General features: G+C 40.7%; 1 protein-coding gene across 2 annotated transcripts; it reads right to left on the minus strand.

Annotated features, from left to right (window-relative positions):
* Positions 1-717: 717 nt before the first annotated feature.
* On the minus strand, positions 718-16,925 carry SERTAD4 (SERTA domain containing 4). 2 transcript variants are annotated; one of them, XM_053460969.1, is made up of 4 exons: positions 16,701-16,925; positions 9,376-9,567; positions 5,776-5,891; positions 718-1,850 (listed from the first exon to the last, which is right to left on the minus strand). In XM_053460969.1, exons 2-4 carry the CDS (start codon positions 9,548-9,550, stop codon positions 1,122-1,124), a joined length of 1,020 nt encoding a protein of 339 aa, XP_053316944.1. In that variant the 5' UTR covers positions 9,551-9,567; positions 16,701-16,925; the 3' UTR covers positions 718-1,121. The 2 variants fall into 2 exon arrangements, with proteins under 2 accessions (XP_053316944.1, XP_053316945.1); XM_053460970.1 differs by lacking the exon at positions 16,701-16,925 and adding an exon at positions 9,859-9,929.
* Between the last annotated feature and the right edge of the window lie 234 nt (positions 16,926-17,159).

Raw genomic sequence — 17,159 nt, forward strand, 5'->3', positions numbered from 1 at the left:
GGCCGACCGCGCATCTGGACAAAATTATACAAATTAGAAAAAAGAGAAGAAAAAAAACATACCAATAGCCGCAAATCAGCACCAGACTGACTTACAGTGTATTATCTGGAAAGCCATAGCACCGACACGGGCTTTATATGGTAGAAAAAGCCGACGCCTGACACTTACGATCACTTCCAACTGTCTGCTGCTGGATGGGCATGCCGAGCTGGGGTTAATGCTCAGTATTTGGAAACCGATTCTATTAAATTCCAAGGAATGTAGCAGAAAGTGCATGCGAGTGCGTGAGGATAGCAGGGCGGCTGGTTTAAGTTTCAGTCTAGAAAACCAAAATGAACCGGAGAAGTTCTGAAACTTTTTTTTTGTCCTAGAAAGAAAAAAAAATTATTTCTCCCCTCCCAGATGATAAGAAGCCAACTTATTTCTCCATATTTCGGGACTCTTGCTAACATATATATATATATATATATATATATAGATAGATATGTATATATATCTATAGATATGTGTGTGTGTATATATATATATATATGAATATTTACCATTCGATTCATGACCCAGCCTGGTATTAGAATGGGTTAAACTATTTATTTAAAAGCAGATTTTTTTCCTTTGTTTTAATATGACTCTTTTGAACCAAACCTGTCTCTGTTACATAGTTACCATTAGCTTCATTGTTAGGGCGTAAAAAAATAACCATGGCAAACCGTACAGAACTTTACAACAGAAGAGAAAAAACATTTAATAACAGGCCTTCTGCAATCAAAACACCTTTAACCTTACAAGGGGACAAAAAAACATATTTGCTTATATTGAGAATAAGTTAACAGAAGCCGGGTGCCATTGTTGTTTGGATCTGGTTACGTTAACACCACTTGAAATCATCGCACGCTTGTTTGGCACCTCTGTGAATAATACACGTAGGAGCAATGTAGAAAATCAATTTTAGCTAATAGTTCTTAGTTAAAAGATCGACGACGTCTACGTAACGTTACCCTGTTGGAATGTCTGGATTAGATCAGAATCACCATATAAAACTACAAAACCCCTTTAAACTGCAGAATCTCACATATACTGACAACACAAACTCCGCTTAACTTTCTTTCTGTTAAGTGCCGCTCTCAAGCCTTGCTTCCTTTACTGCAACAAAGTGCAGGCAACTCTTTTTTCCTTATAGATTTTTTCCACGGGTCACTAACGCTGCTCTTGTCATTGCAACCGGTGGCTAAAAAATCGTAGAATCTCCCTCGATGTTCCGGGGCGCTGCCTCCGTTGGCGACATCGCACCCAAAGCTAAGGCCACCTCTCTTTTCGTCTGCTGGGTTTCCATCGTCTCCGTTTGCCTTTTGTTGAAGTCCTTGGGGTCTGGAATGAGCCGCAGTGCCAACACACGAAGGCATTTGGACACCGTTCCGGTAAAATGTAACATCGCCCATACTGTAATCCACACTTTGGGAGCAACCGGGCAAAGACGTAAGGCTACCAGATGAGGTAGAGGCAGCCGCATTGCCTCCGTTTGGTGTAACAGAGAAAGGCATGTTTAGATAATGGCTGCCACAGTCTTGGTAAAAGCAGCAGGTCTGTAGACTATGAGTCTCTTCCTTGGCTACCCGCAGGCGTTTTCTGTATGGACAATCCTGAGGGACAAACCATTCATGTGCCGAAGGTCCTCCCAGAGAACAAGCCGAGAAACACCAATTATTCTGCAATAAAATCTCCCCATGGATCCTTTTCATCAGATTGTTGATGAGGACAGATCGGCGCAGGAACACTTCGGGGTCGTCAATGAATTTTAGCTTCTCCAAGGACATGTAGAGTACATGGGCCCTCTCTTCAAAGATGGAAATATTCTGAATCAAGGAGGGGAAAAAAAGTTGAAGGGAAAAATCTTAATGAAATAAGCAACTAATTATATAAATGTAACAGGTTCACACAAAAAGTAACATAATAATATTTACAGCAACTTGCAACATTACAGGAAACTGCATTGTTCTGTGCACCGGAAGATACGATCACCAAATCGTATAAAATTAGCATGGATTTAAAATTACATTCCAGCCGGTATTCTAAAACGTGTAATTACATAAATAGGTAATTATGGACTAATTGTAGGCCTATTTATTCTGACCCATGTTGTCCCTTGTGAAGGATTAATTCATATTTTTAGTGCCACTTTGACCATAATATGAATTGATGTCTTTTCCACTGTCATATTTCTTACGCTGACTGCAAAAACGACAGTTTTATAGTGCGGTCACCTTCCGGGGTTAAAAGACGTGGCTTCGCCCGACCTCACTTCCACTGATAATACATCTATGTCTATACGCAGTAAGTAATAGCATCAGACAACCCTTTCTCGGTTTACATGGCTCTTTAGTTTTGTACCTACACACCTACAGTACTAAAACTCAACACAAATGGAAGGGGTTAATCCATTATCTCACCAACTCATCTGTCGGATTCATTAACACTTAGCATACCTCCCTCTGGTAATAGCATAGAAACGATGTGACATCTCTGTTACACATGAGTACCCATGGGGACCCCAAAATATGAAGGCGCACGTTATCTGTGGTCTTTCATCACAAGAAAACCACTGGATAAGTGTACTTGTTACTGATCTGCACCCAGAAATGCAAATTCTGTCACTGCTGTTGGCAAAAGAATGTGCGTTTGCAGCTGCACAAATTCCTGTCATTTTTTATCATTTTTATTTCTCAATTACCGTATATTTTAGATTCCATTATTCTTTTTCATTGAGTCATTTTGTGGGGGTGATGCTTTAACAAATTTTGCAAGCATTTGGCAAAAACATTCTAGTTTGTATTCAACTCACATGCCCTCGCCTGAAAAGTCACAAGCGCTGGCAAACGACTCAGAGATTAGTGAATCTGTGGTTTGTTTTGTGAGCGTGCAAAGGGCATGCAACCTCGGTCAAGTCTGGTCTGTTGAGTTAACCCCTAACTCTTACTGAAGTTCATTCTTATTGAATATGCCCATATGGTTCTTTGGGAGATATAGACTAAATTCAAGAGAATCTGATTTGAATTAATCGAACCACTTTTTAAATGAGTCCCTCATTCTAATCTTTTTAATGGTTCTTTTAAGCATGAACTGGTTTGTGTTGTCTTGCTAAGTGATAAAGGGTCGGGGTAACCAGTTGAGTACCAGGGTTGGCATTAAAGTATCTTTCAACAAGCCTTTGCAATAGCAAGCAGTAACACACAGCGAGACGCCATCTTTTTTTCCTTGAAATGGTTTGAACGAACATGTACTCCATTAAAATAAGCAAATACAGTCAGAGCACATCAGGGCTAAATGTGAATAACCACTGTTTTCTGCAAAAAAATCAAATTGCGAAACTACTTCTGGAAAATATTAAGGATACATTAGAGTGAGGCCAAATATGACACAATCTAATTTTATACTTTTACCAATACTTACGTTGGGCCCCTGTTCTTATTTCAGTCTTAACATTGGCCCTATATTTGGATAAAACACTTCATTTTGGGACCAGAGCAGGGAAATCCATTTCTGGCCTCTCCTGCACTAAGCCTTATAAATGGCCGGCAGGGATCTCCAGGCAAGGGTCGGACAGATCTGGGAGCCAGAAATGAAGAGTTTATGGGCCAGGGCTCACACTTATTGCGTCCTGACCATACAGGCTAGGTGGTTGCCTACTGAGCTGAGTCACTAGGGGGCGCTGTCATGAGGGCTTTTCTTGTAATATAAGTAAGCAGGAGCATGCTGGATGGTTGACTGGGGAGAATGCAGGGAGTTTTTATTTAATTGAGGGAGGCAGAAACCCTAGGGCTGGCAGTGATTCCTGGGACCAGAACAAGGTCCATACAGGACATAGGTGTCCATGACAAGGCCTGGAGAAGGTCTTGGATCATTCGGGGTATAAAGTTACATCAATGAGAAAATCAATGTTTAAAATATAGGTCTTTTTATAACTTTTTTGTGCAGCAGGTGCATTTTAGGAATGATATGCAAAAATACCCTTTATGTAAAAAGCTGCCTCTGACTATACTTCATCAGCACACCTGGAAACTCTCAGGGTCTGGCCTGAGTCTCAGGGTTTTTACCCCAATCTCATGGTGAAGGGGCAGATTCTTAAGGTCATACAGTCTGGAGCTGACTTTATTCTACAGTGCTGTGATCCTATACAAGACTCTACCAGAATATGATGGTTGATTTCCCTGTTTGAATGCAAGTGACTCAATTAAGTGTATCTTTAAATAATGGAAGACCGGTTTTAGAGCCATTTGGGTAACACATTTGTTGAGTCATTAAATCGAATCTTCACAATGGGCTGTTAAAGGGTTAATATTTCTAGCATCTCACTTAGAAAGTTCCCAGGTATGCTCACATAGCCCTATCTGAGACATTCACGATTAGCATAATTCCAGTGACATAGATTGTTTTTTTTTTTAAACAGGACCCTCAGGTTATCATTTGCCCTTTAAAGTTAGGGGGTGTCCCATCTGCAAATGCATAGGGGGGGGATTCCGCAGGAAAATCCCTCATATGCTCCTTTCCATAACCCCCCCATTCAGTGGGGAGAATTGTCAGATCACAGATTAGGATGGAAACTGCAGCTCTGTAGCTGCAGCTTATCCCTAAGGCTAGTGGTTTTTTTTTCTGAATCTTTAAAGAATGGATATTAAAGTACCCGCGAAGAACCTAAACATGCATTCTTTTTTTTTTGGTAAGGCTCTCTGGGACATTATTATATTGTCCGTTCAATGCAAACAGCCAACAGTCCACCCCAGAACAGCATCATTCCATTATCCGTGTAAGAAAGTATGTTGCAGTCCGCGTCGGAAACTGTTTGCTAATGGATTTTAATGACTATTACACAAGAGAGAAAATCTACGGCAGATCACTGAGCTGACATTAGACCCATTGTTCTCCCTTACATAAAGTCCTACCGCCTGTTTCTTTCGCATTCACCGCTGAATAAATTACACTCAGCACTCGTAACACTTATTACAGCCTTGCATAAGCATTCAGCCGTCAAGTATGCGTTAACCCTTCCTGTGCCGGGGATGTGTGCAACACATAGTTCCGCGTTTGCCTTATTCAGCCCTCGTCGCATTAAAGGGTTAAAAACCAGATTATAGGGTTTGCATGTGAAATTCTAATTTATACTTAAAAAGCACAAAAAAAGCGTGATATTGAAATGTATACGATCTGTTAAGCATGTGTCACCTTTCTGAGAGCAATTTTTAAGAAATTTTTAAGAGCATGCCATGGGATCTCCCACAGAAGAAGAATAATTGCAGTAGAAGATACTAACATCCAATGTATCCCCGGCTGGACATGATAAAGAGTACTGGTACCCCCATGCATTGATGCCTGCAAGCAATACTGAGACTTTTTATGTATAATAATAATAATAATAATAATAATAATAATTAATAATAATAATTATAATTAATAAAATAAATACTGATGAAGGTACCAACATTGTTTCATTTTAAAAGTTTGTATTATTCAAGTATTGAATAATGTAAGCAATAATTCATTCAATATATGTCATTTTAACTGAAAATCCTAGAACAGATTAGGGAAAAATATACAATTAAATATATTTCAGATATTAAACATTCTATATATCTTTCATTGAGGATAATGTCAATTTTCCCAGTTTTAAAACCCTTTTATTTTTTTTTACATTGAAACCAAAATGTACAAACCAATAAAATAATCTTAATAAAGTAGCAGGTAAAGATTGCAAATAAATAAAAGTGAAATAAAATAAAAACATACTTTAGGACTACAGCTGCCGAGCGGCGGGTGATAATCCTCTTCTTCTACATATTTCCTTTTAAAGTATGTGATCTTGGGTGTTGTGATTGGATTTGATTTTCCCCTGTAATGTGTTTCTGTGACAATAACAACAGATGGCATTGACATTTTTGACTTGTTTCAGTTAAACACAATAAAGGTTTAAATAAAGGGTCACTCTCACATTCCAGATTATCTGTCACCTTAATTCTTTCACCTATACATACGCATCAAGTATCAATATAAATGAAGGATCATGGGAAATTACAATATATTAGCATATTAAGCCCTGGCTGTGCCTTTGGATAGGCGCTGAAAGGGACACAGTTCCTTTCAGCGCTGCGGGACACTGTAATACACTAAACAGGGACACTTTGGAGCTATGTAGTTAGTCTACAGCTTTAGCTTCCCAGGAGGCAACATCATAGCATTCGTAATCCACAGCAGCTGGAGTGCGAGGTTGCCTTTCCCTAAAGCAATGCAGATTACACATATGTTTTACACATTGACAGTCCCGTCGTGGTCATGATACACAGTACATTCCTACAAAAACATGATATTATCCCGTATGAATGAGATAATTAAATAAACAAAAGAAGACATCAGTGTCGGGGGGATGCAAAAAGCAACAGAAGTAACACTGCGTGTGATGCTGCGCGTTAGCAAAACCGAGGAATTCCAGATTGAGTTGTGAGAGCAGAAGGTGGGAACTGGCTGTCTCTCTTGAGTTGAGGATTTTCAACTTTTTTTTAACAAATATTTTGTACCTTAGCTACCTATGCAGAAATTTGAAAGGTTTAGTGGGTTGAGGTAACTTTTCGAACCGGCTAATTCTATCGGATTGGATTTTACAGCCACCGATTGGCTGTGTGAAGCAGCCAATCAGTGGGAAGAAATGTCAAACCACAGAAGAATAGGGCCACTTCGCCAAGAGCGCCGCAACTTCTATGTCAGGAAAGTCTTTACATTAAAGTGCATGTGATGGCTGGAGTTTCCCTTAAAATGCAGCATACAGGGTCTGTGTTTTACGTGTTTTGTTACGATATTCATTTCATGTTATGATTATTGTCGTACCGTAGGGCTAATTGCCATTGATTGTACTCATTTGTCATTGGTAAAGTCTGCCAGCAGAAGATCTGCCTTCCAATAACACGGCTATTCAAAACATTGAATTTTATTTTGGAATAAATATTATCGTATATTATTTTCCCAAATCTTACATTTTACAGTTCAGTATACCTAAAACATGTAACTGTAAAGGTGTTTGTGGATAAAATAACCAACATGTTTGGTCACTTAATGGCATGATCTTGGAAAGACTCGGTGGGCGATATGTGTAGAAAGTGACATATTTTGAAAAGTGGTGTTATCACCATAGCAACAAACTGAAAGGACATCACCCCCCATTCTATAGAAATATTAAACCCCATTGTTACACAAAATAATGTACATTTTTTTAACAAATTTACCACTGTTTTCAGGATTCTACATGACATAGAGATATAGTAGAGATATAGTAGAGATATAGTAGAGATATAGTAGAGATGTAGAGATGTAGAGATATAGTAGAGATATAGTAGAGATATAGTAGAGATGTAGAGATGTAGAGATATAGTAGAGATATAGTAGAGATATAGTAGAGATGTAGAGATGTAGAGATATAGTAGAGATATAGTAGAGATGTAGAGATATAGTAGAGATATAGTAGAGATATAGTAGAGATATAGTAGACTTGTGCATTCATATGAAACAGGGAGCTCCAAATTTTCGTTTGCATTTCGTTAGTTTTTTTTTCTTCACTCTTACACGCCCTCACTCACCTTCTTTCTCTCACATGCTCATTGAATGCTTTCTGTCAATGTCTTCCTATCTTCCCCATGTCTTCTGTCTTCTTCGCTCTGCTCGTCCCCGCGTGATCCGGCCTGGTGTAGTAGTTCCGAGACAGGGCTCCCCCGTATTGCCAAAGTACTTCACCAGACCTGAATACTTTTATACACTTCTCTCTCCTCGGATCTGTCGATGCCTCGACGCGCACCCTCTCCTCTCACTGGAGGGATGGGAGAGAGGCTCCACGCAGTTGCGGAAGTATTACACCAGTACTAAACACTTATTTTTCTCCGCGGATTTGTCTGCATTATTCTGGCCTGGTGTAGTAGTTTGCAACAGGGTGCAGCATCGGCACAGACCATGGGGACAACGTCTCCCTCATCCCTCATTTTTTAAGAAATCTACCCCAAACTTATTATAGTGTACATTTCTGTATTTACTGTAACTTCCCGAGGGGCCCAATCTCTGTCCTTGAAATAATTTAATCAGATATCATACATATCTGATTGAAGTATTTGCATGTTCTCATGCCTGGTCTATTATTTACCAAGAATATAAACATTCCAGGGAACTCTCTTAGCTTCTCGGTTCATATTCATAGTTTTGCTGTGCTGTAGGTATTTGCTTGTATTACACTACAGGTATCTGATTTAGGCTGTAGTCAGACGTGAAACATCTTGGCTGGTAACTGTTAGCGGTAAATGTTGTTCACCTGTAGTAAAGCAGGGATATCTTCTACCAAGTAAATAATAGTGTTCTAATAGGTTCCCAAGAGAACAGACAATTTTCATCTGAAATGTGTGGGCCCTTTCACTCGCTCTCTCACAATTTCATTCACACTCTCATTCTGTCTCTCTGTCTCATGCTCTCTAAATGTTTCCCTGCCTTACCTGCCGTTAGCTTCTGCTTTCACTCCGCATCTTCTTGTTCTTCATCTTCTATCTTTCATCTTCTCTCTTTTATCTTCTATCTCCATCTCTGCCGACATAATCTGGTGCAAATTTACGCCAAGAATGGAGGCGCTTCCAGTGACGACCTCTCCCCCCATCACCCAAAGGAGAGGATGTCACAGAAACCTACGTGATATATGTGAAAGTTCGCACCAGGTAATGCCCGCAGAGATCCGGACAATGATAGAAGATAAAAACTAAAAGAGAGAGGAAGAAAAACAAGAAGAAGCGGAAATGGAAGCAGAAGCCGAAGTGGTAAGCAGAGAAGGTAGGGAAACATTTAGAGAGCGTGAGAGAGAGTGAACGTGAATGGGTGTGTGTGAGAGAGTGATGACAGCGTGAGAGAGTGAATGAGAGTGAACGTGAATGCAACCAATTTTGTTCCCGAATTTAAAATGCCCACCAATTTTTGTACAAAGTGAATACGCAGGGAACGTAATTCGTTTCCCGAAAATGAATGGGCCAAAAACAAACCAAAATCTTTTTGTTTTTGCCCCACTAGCACATGTCTACTACATACCCCTCTATCCATGACATTAAACGCAGTAGTTTTTAATAACCCCAATATGCATCTACAATCAAAAATGCAAATTCGCAAAGCTAGATTCCAGTAGTGGTGTGACAGATCACTGGATAGAATACAATTAACCATTCCTGTGCCGGAACACTGTTCAAAGGGTTTGTAATAATCATACTTGATAGTAAATAAGCCGTGAGGAGCTATTTTTCTTAGCGACATTAGAGCGTAAACATTCAGAGATGATCTTGTGATTTAAATTCTAGACATGAAGAAGGATATGGATACCTGCAGGTGAGTCACATAATCCGTGTTCCTGGTGCTGGGCATGGATATGGCTTGGTAAGCTTCTTGTTCTACCCTGATGCTCCGACTCCCAGACGCTCCGATAATCAGGGATCTCAGGAGTACCTTCAGAAGCAACAGGGTTACAGAACCTATTCATGGACAGAACCACAGTCATCTCTTATAGCCACCAATCTGAAAAAAAGAAAAAAAAATGTACACATCAACACTAGTCTATAAAACATTGCATGCTATCATCTTCAGCATGATGGGAATTATAGTCCACAGCAGGAGCCACGAGTCTCCTATTGCAACTGTGATATTGCTTGCTTTCAAGGGTGGCTGAGATTAATGGAAGTTGTAATCCAAAGCAGACACACTAAAGGTGGAAGACTGAAGCACTGTGAATTTCCCGTGTTTTCAGAGCAAACATCGGATTCCATGAACAGTAATGAGGATATCTGTTCATCTGATATAGCCACTAACCTCTCGGAAACGCCAGATCTTATGCCAAAGAGAAAAGCTTCTTGCCGAATTCTAACAAAGACCAATTGACTGAACCAGAAGAAGAAAAAAAAAAAGAGATTTCTTCCACAGAATATGTAAATAACAAAAAAGCCTTCCTCTAACAATAAAGAAGAAAAAAAAAATCAGGATTTACTCGCTAGTCCTCTTTCTTTCCATTCAGTCACTTGGTGTCATTTTATCCGAGCAACCAGTGACCCCGCCGTCGTCTTTATGAAAACCAGAGAGAAGCTTAGTAGTTTCCACTCGGACTAAACTGGATCTGCCTCCAGTCAAAACATTGTGAGATTAAGACAGAAAATTGGCTTCAGTTTCGAGATGTGAGTTTCAGTCCCACAGGAGCCAAACAGAACACGGGAGAGCGGGCAGAATATTAAACAGGAGCAGAGCTTTCGGAGCCAGGAATCCATCTCTCATCTGCTCTCGGTCTCTCCATCTCTCATTACTCTCATCTTTTGTCCTATCCTTCTCATCTTAATCGCTTCCCCGACGCGCATTGTTCTGCTCTCACTTTCGCACCGCTACTCATTACCCTGCACTGCTTTGATAATCCTTTACGCGACTGTAGACCGTGTACCCGTTGGGGTGCCAGAAATCACTGTTTCTGGGGCAATGGGTTTTAGAATAAACATGGAAATCAGAGAGTGAAGTTATGGAACGGCTAACAGGTGGCTGTTGCTAGACGACAACTCTCATTACTCTCATTTCAGGAAACCCTCAACTCAAATATAGAATCTATGAACCAACAGCAGCGGGGAATGATGGGGGTTGTAGTGAACAGCCGGAGGACGGCAACTGTCGTGTTTGACTGTAAGTCCCATTATCTTTAGTCAACTTTATGGCTCACTGAGGATTATAGGAGTTGCAGTAGAACTGCTTGATGCAGGCGCCCTCTGCTTCTCTATTGATTTGTGAAATAAGTGCTGGCCTGAATAGTCACTTAATCTGAAAGGGATTTTATCCCCCTACTGTTATTTAATAACCCTCTAAAAGAAGGGCTTTTATTGTTATTTTGTAAAGCCAAATTGCTTAATGTGATTATTATCACAGAGCCTTTTAATTAAAGCTGGAGAAGGAATGGGAAGCTTATTAATAAAAGAAAACTGAAGAGAAAAAAAACCTTAATGTAGAAACAAAAAACACGTATAGTACATTCTACTAAACATAAAGGATAATGGGATAGATGAATCCAGAGATTACGTTTCATTAACAGATTCAATAGCGCTTTGGAGAACAACAAATGAGCAATAAAACAATCTACAAAATGAATAATATGGACAGAAAAAATACTGGGAAAGAAGAAGAATAGGGACCTGCTCTTGTAAACTTGTAGTCTGATGGATGGATGGATAGATGTATATAGATAGATGATAGATAGATAGATAGATAGATAGATAGATAGATAGATAGATAGATAGATTTAATGGTCGATAAAAAGATATAAAATAGATAGATAATGATAGATAATGATAGATAACGATCGATAGATGGATAAGGATAGATAGATAGATAGATAGATAGATATAGATAATGATAGATAGATAGATAGATAATGATAGATAGATAGATAGATAGATATAGATAATGATAGATAGATAGATAGATAGATAATGATAGATGGATAGATAGATAGATAGATAGATATAGATAATGATAGATAGATAGATAGATAGATAGATAGATAGATAGATAGATAGATAGATAGATAATGATAGATGGATAGATAGATAGATATAGATAATGATAGATAGATAGATAGATAGATAGATAGATAGATAGATAGATAGATAGATAGATAGATTGATTGATAGGCATTGACAGGAAAAGCTATGAGCATGCTTCACGCTAAGAACAATTAGCCATATTATATATGACTGTTTCTCCTCTTCTCTTTCTGCCAGCGGGGGGTTTGGGTGGGAAGCCAATTTCATTTATTTAACGCGGCGGACGCTGCTTGTGATCAGGGAGGTCTATACGCTGGCCAATAAAGTATTTATTTTTTGTACATTGCATAGTGCCGCATGACCTGCTCCTATCACTCCGAGGCACTAACTGGATCACAGATCCCCAACGCTCTCTTTTCAGTATATATATATATATACTCAGAGTCAGGAATATACCGGTATACAGGGGAGAATTAGTCAACAGATGTTAAGAATGGTCTTAATATACATAGATTGTAAGCTCTTTGAGCAGATCCCTCCTTTTGTTTCTGTAAATCCAAATTATTATGTGAAACACTACTTTTTTTCTGTTCTGTTTACCTCTGCACCGCTGCAGAATATGATGGCGTTATTGAAATAAATAAATAATAATACTATCACAAATTAAGTAATGAATCTGGCAACGAGAGCAGTAAATGAATGCTGAATAATACAAACATTTCACTCCAGTATTGTTACTGCTCGTCGCAATCAACACTTCAACTAATATTTTAAGTTAAAAACTATAGATAAGTAATAGTTCATCAGCCAATGTTATCACGCAGCTTGGAGCTCACTGCACGTTTTCATTCATATTATTGGATTTACAGAATAAGTTGTTTTATATTTTTTCCTGTAACGTTCAATAAAATTAGGGAGAGGAGCAGTTATTCCAAAAACACCCGTTTCACTCTTAAAAAAAATTAGACATTATTATATTATTATTATTATTATCAGATTTTAATGATTATCAGCGATCATTATAGAAAAAAGACGGCGTGGTTGGTAAATAGAAAGAAAGGGGTTTCGGGGAGGCAGTAGAGGGTTTCTTTTCGTTTCTTTTCATTTCTTTAAGAAGTTTCCTTCTAGGGGAAGGAAAAACCAGAGGTAGGATTCCATGGAAATGAGTCAGAGATGTTGGCAGCGCGGCGGAGAAAGCGAGCCCAGCTTCGCAGGAGCGGTGAGAAGAATGGGCCCTTCTCATTGCGAAAGGAGCTTCTCAGAGGGATTAGTGGGAGTTCAGTCTGCGTGCCGCACGTCTGTGAGAAATCCAGACACATCGAGCGGGACGAATGCCAAGCGCCGCTGCGTGTTCACCATCAACGCATGGAAATCAACCTTTTTCACTGTCAACGGAGCGAGCGATGCAGCGGCACCGGCCGGCGGGGGTTTAAAATCGATGTATTAACCCCTCGAAAGCCAGTAGCGGTAATCCGGCAACAATGGCATCAATATTACGTATAGCCGGGCATGTGTTTGTTTTATGAAGTCGGTAATGTTTCTCTTTATATTCAAAATGGTAACCGTTTAACAAGTAAAAAAAATAATAAATAAGCCTTTGGTGTTCCGACAGCTGAGAAAAAATGTTCTGAAACACTCGAGCTGAGCGTGATGTGAGTTGTTTGGCACAACTTTGGTAAAAATAATTGAATTAATAATAATAATTTACAATAACCACAATATCCTGTTGTATCGGCTTACTAATGGTCCCAATTAACATCACCCATGACAGTTGTGTTATATTATGCCTGGAGAGCTTCAGCGCCAGATAGAAAGGAAAACAAAAGACTTTGCGGCAATCCAAAAATAATTGCAAGCTTTTGGGGCAAAGTTAGAGCCTTGCTAAGTTTAGTAACTGCTTCCTTCTACCTGGCACTGTCGGAGGCGATAGTAAACAGGGGTCGTAAAGCAATATTACCCAGGGGCCACAGGCTGTGCCGCAGTTACTGATGTCCGTCCGTTTCCTAATCACAATCAGATCTACAGCGAGGAGGAGCCCCCGGGATCCGAGGTTTCAAACCTGTAGATTTGGAGAAATTTTGAAAGAAAAATAGTACTTTTGGAGCAATGAAAGGAAACATCCCATTAGTTTCCATGGTAACGGCTCCAAAGCTAGTAATTGCACTAGGTTTGCTCCAAAAGCGCCTTGGTAATATGACTCTCAATTAGTTATGTATGTGCTCTATAAGCTGCCACTTTATACATAAATGATAGGTAAGCGGTGATAAAATCAATGGATGCGTCGTCTGCCGTGATTAATACGCGCATCAAGAGGAGCGGGAAGGGTGCTAAAATTCTACAAAACCCTTAAAAATGTTTCTTTTTAAGTAATGGAAATTGACTTAAAAACCCCCTTTTTACTGCTGCACTAGACTGAAAACACCCCGGGAACGGCGGAGGGTCCGGGGCTCCCTACGTTTATTCACATCGAAACATTTAAGGGCCACAAGTAGTGATGTGGTGTGTGGTCCTTTCTGACACACGAAGGGTTACAAATTTCCTACCACGGTGCGGGGCGACTAGGAAGGAAGGCAAGTGGGGGGAAAAGGCATGGCTCACAGCGTGCGCGACCATTTATACATCCGTGCGGATCTGCTCATAAAATATCAGCGCCTCGGGGTTCCAGCGAAAAACATGTGCAGCCACTATGGGGTTATTAAGTCTTTTCTCCGGATCTGTGTAACATATATATATATATATATACATATACATACATATTTATACATATTTATATATATATCCGGACACACAGAAGCCACACTTACGATATTATTTATCAAGACACAAAAACAAATGCAAAGAAAGATAGATAGATAGATAGATAGATAGATAGATAGATAGATAGATAGATAGATAGATAGATAGATAGATAGATAGATATAGATAGATAGATAATGATAGAAAGATAGATATAGATAACGATCGATAGATAATGATAGACAGATAATGATAGGTTGATGATTGATAAAAATCGATCGACAGACAGATGATTAATGAAGAGTAATATTCCATAAACAGATAATTCCTGCCTTTATTTTTTGTATTTCAGAAAATACAAAAAATAAAAGCAGGAATTATGGAGCTTCTTAACCCTTTGTGTGCAAGATGATGCTCCAACTCATTGGAATAATTGTCCCACCGGCACTTAAATGGTTCATCTTCCAGAAAAAGATAAACACTAACCCTTTCTCCCTGTAAAGAGCTGTCCTCTGGCAGTGAAATGGTTAATGGAGTGGCAATGGGGTTGTTGATCCGGAGACCGTCTAACCGCCCCGGGTGCCCCGCAGGTTTTACAGCCGGCTCGGGGAATGAAGTCGGCTACTCTGCATACAAACTGCCTCTCCGGGGTTCTGTTTCCGCATCATGCTACATGGAGGCCCAGCTCCTCCGGAAGCCAATTTACCCCACACTGTGACAGAGAGAGGGGCAACTAGCAGCCAGTGGGGTAGTGACGGTGATGGAGAAATCCCACAGACCAGCAGGCCACGGCTCCCGAAATGTGACTTTTGTTTTGTTTACTGTCTGCCTCTTCAATCATTTCTCTGACCCGGGATACAGACCCTGCCGCCAAATCCCCAGCCTCCCCCGGACCCCAAACATCTGTACCCCGCGACATTATTTCCACATACCGGCAAATGTCTGCCTCCTAGCAATCAACTGCCATAATCCGGATTAACTCCAACTGGAGCAGTTATTATAACACGCACCACTTTCCATGTACACTCCACTCCTGATCATAGGAGTAATAACACACACATATGAACATACACACACATATAAACACACATATGTATATATACACACACACATATGTATATACACATTTATACACAAATAGATTCACACATATTCACAGACACATACATACACACATATATATATATATACAAAAATATTGTGCAGACTGAGATAAAGCAGGAGATAATTCATGTGAACAGGTGTGCCGGCAGGTATCCCACATACAGCGTCTCATTACTACCAAACTAACTGTGACCCGTATTGTGTAGTAAAAGGAATCACGCGGGGCGGGTGTACCGGGCACTGTCTGTGTGACACACGGCGTGATGTCAGCTGACTCCACTTACATCGCTTTATATTTTCCCATTCCAGATTCCCCGGGGTTACATCCACTAATTGCATTATATACACAGCTTCCCTGGCTCATTACCCTCAACAACTTGGAACCTACTTTGGAAATTTGTATTACACACACACACACACATACACACACAGAGACAAACAGAGACAAACACATACACGCAGAGAGACAAACACATACACACAATCACTCAGAAACAAACACACACAGAGACAGACACACACACATACACACAGAGAGACAAACATACACACACAATCACACACACACAAAACAAACGCATACACACACAATGACACAGACACATATACAGAAACACACACACATACAGACACACACACAATCACACACATGCCTAGAGTTAGTTCGATTAGTTAGTTAACCGTAACTCGGATCTCTCGCACTTGGCACCGCCGGTGTTAAGCCTGTGCTATAAAGCTATAAAGCCCGTGTTTAACCCGTTACTGCTCGATATTTAACTCAGGGTCGCCCTCCCGGCAGCTCTGATACCCCGGAGGGGCTGATCCCGGTGCGCCTGGGGCAGTCTTCTGACCTGATCTCACCCCAGCTCCGAGATCACATGCCGCCCCATATCCTCAGCAGCAGAAGCCAGGGGCATTAACCCTTTGGACGAAGGATTCAGCTCGCAGTAACCATTTGAGCCCTGTGACAGAGGCTTCGCATTAACCCTTGGTGAACTGGATACATGGATCACAAGGCATTGTCTGCTGTGATTATGCACACCATGCACAGCTGTCTAAACCTTCCACGCACCCCACTTCTTCCTCCCCAAAAACATTAAAATCTCATACAATGCCTGCATCCAGCAGCTTCTCGGCTTCTACCATTAACCCATGAGATCCAGGAGGCTTTTGTGCCCCTTCTACTCTGCGTACTGCCCTCCATCCAACGCATTATAAAAGCAATCGTGCAAGTGATGTAAAGGATCCAGGGGTGGCAATAAACCTGCCCCTGGGGCAAGTGGCCAGGGCAGCCCTTACCTGTGAGTGAGGGGGGTGCTTGGAGGTTAGGTAGCCCGGGTCCCTCGCTGGCATCTGGGGGAGTCCAGAAGCTGTGACTGGGATTCCAGCAGGCGGTTATGGTAATGATGGGTTTAGCGAGTGTGAAACCAGTAAATCCTGTTCTCCATTCCCCGTGGATCTCAGGGCAGAGTTTGCAGCAAATGCCCCCAGGGTTAGCTAGAGAATGTGACAAGCGCGTGTCTGCAGCTCCACTCCACGCACACTGATTTCCACTCCCCCTCCACGCCAAGCCAGTGGCGACTGCTGACGGCTCAGCCCTGAACTTTCAGTCTCTCCAGGTTAGCACCTGGACTCATTTCCATTTGGAGCATGATGGGAGTTGGAGTCTGCAAGCCTCTGGGATTGCATGAAACTCTAAAATCTGGGAGTAATGATTGCCGTGATGTCATCAATACATAATGTACACATTATACGGGT

Source organism: Spea bombifrons, chromosome 3 (genome assembly GCF_027358695.1).
Source record: "Spea bombifrons isolate aSpeBom1 chromosome 3, aSpeBom1.2.pri, whole genome shotgun sequence".
In the NCBI taxonomy this organism is placed as follows: Eukaryota; Metazoa; Chordata; class Amphibia; order Anura; family Pelobatidae; genus Spea; species Spea bombifrons.

Coding starts and splice junctions, on each gene's coding strand:
- SERTAD4 (XM_053460969.1), bottom strand. CDS start 9,550: ATGACTGTGGTTCTGTCCATGAATAGGTTCTGTAACCCTGTTGCTTCT. Junction 5,892..9,375: donor ATTATGTGACTCACCTGCAG/GTATCCATATCC, acceptor TTATTGTCACAG/AAACACATTACAGGGGAAAA. Junction 1,851..5,775: donor TCGGCAGCTGTAGTCCTAAA/GTATGTTTTTAT, acceptor TCCTTGATTCAG/AATATTTCCATCTTTGAAGA.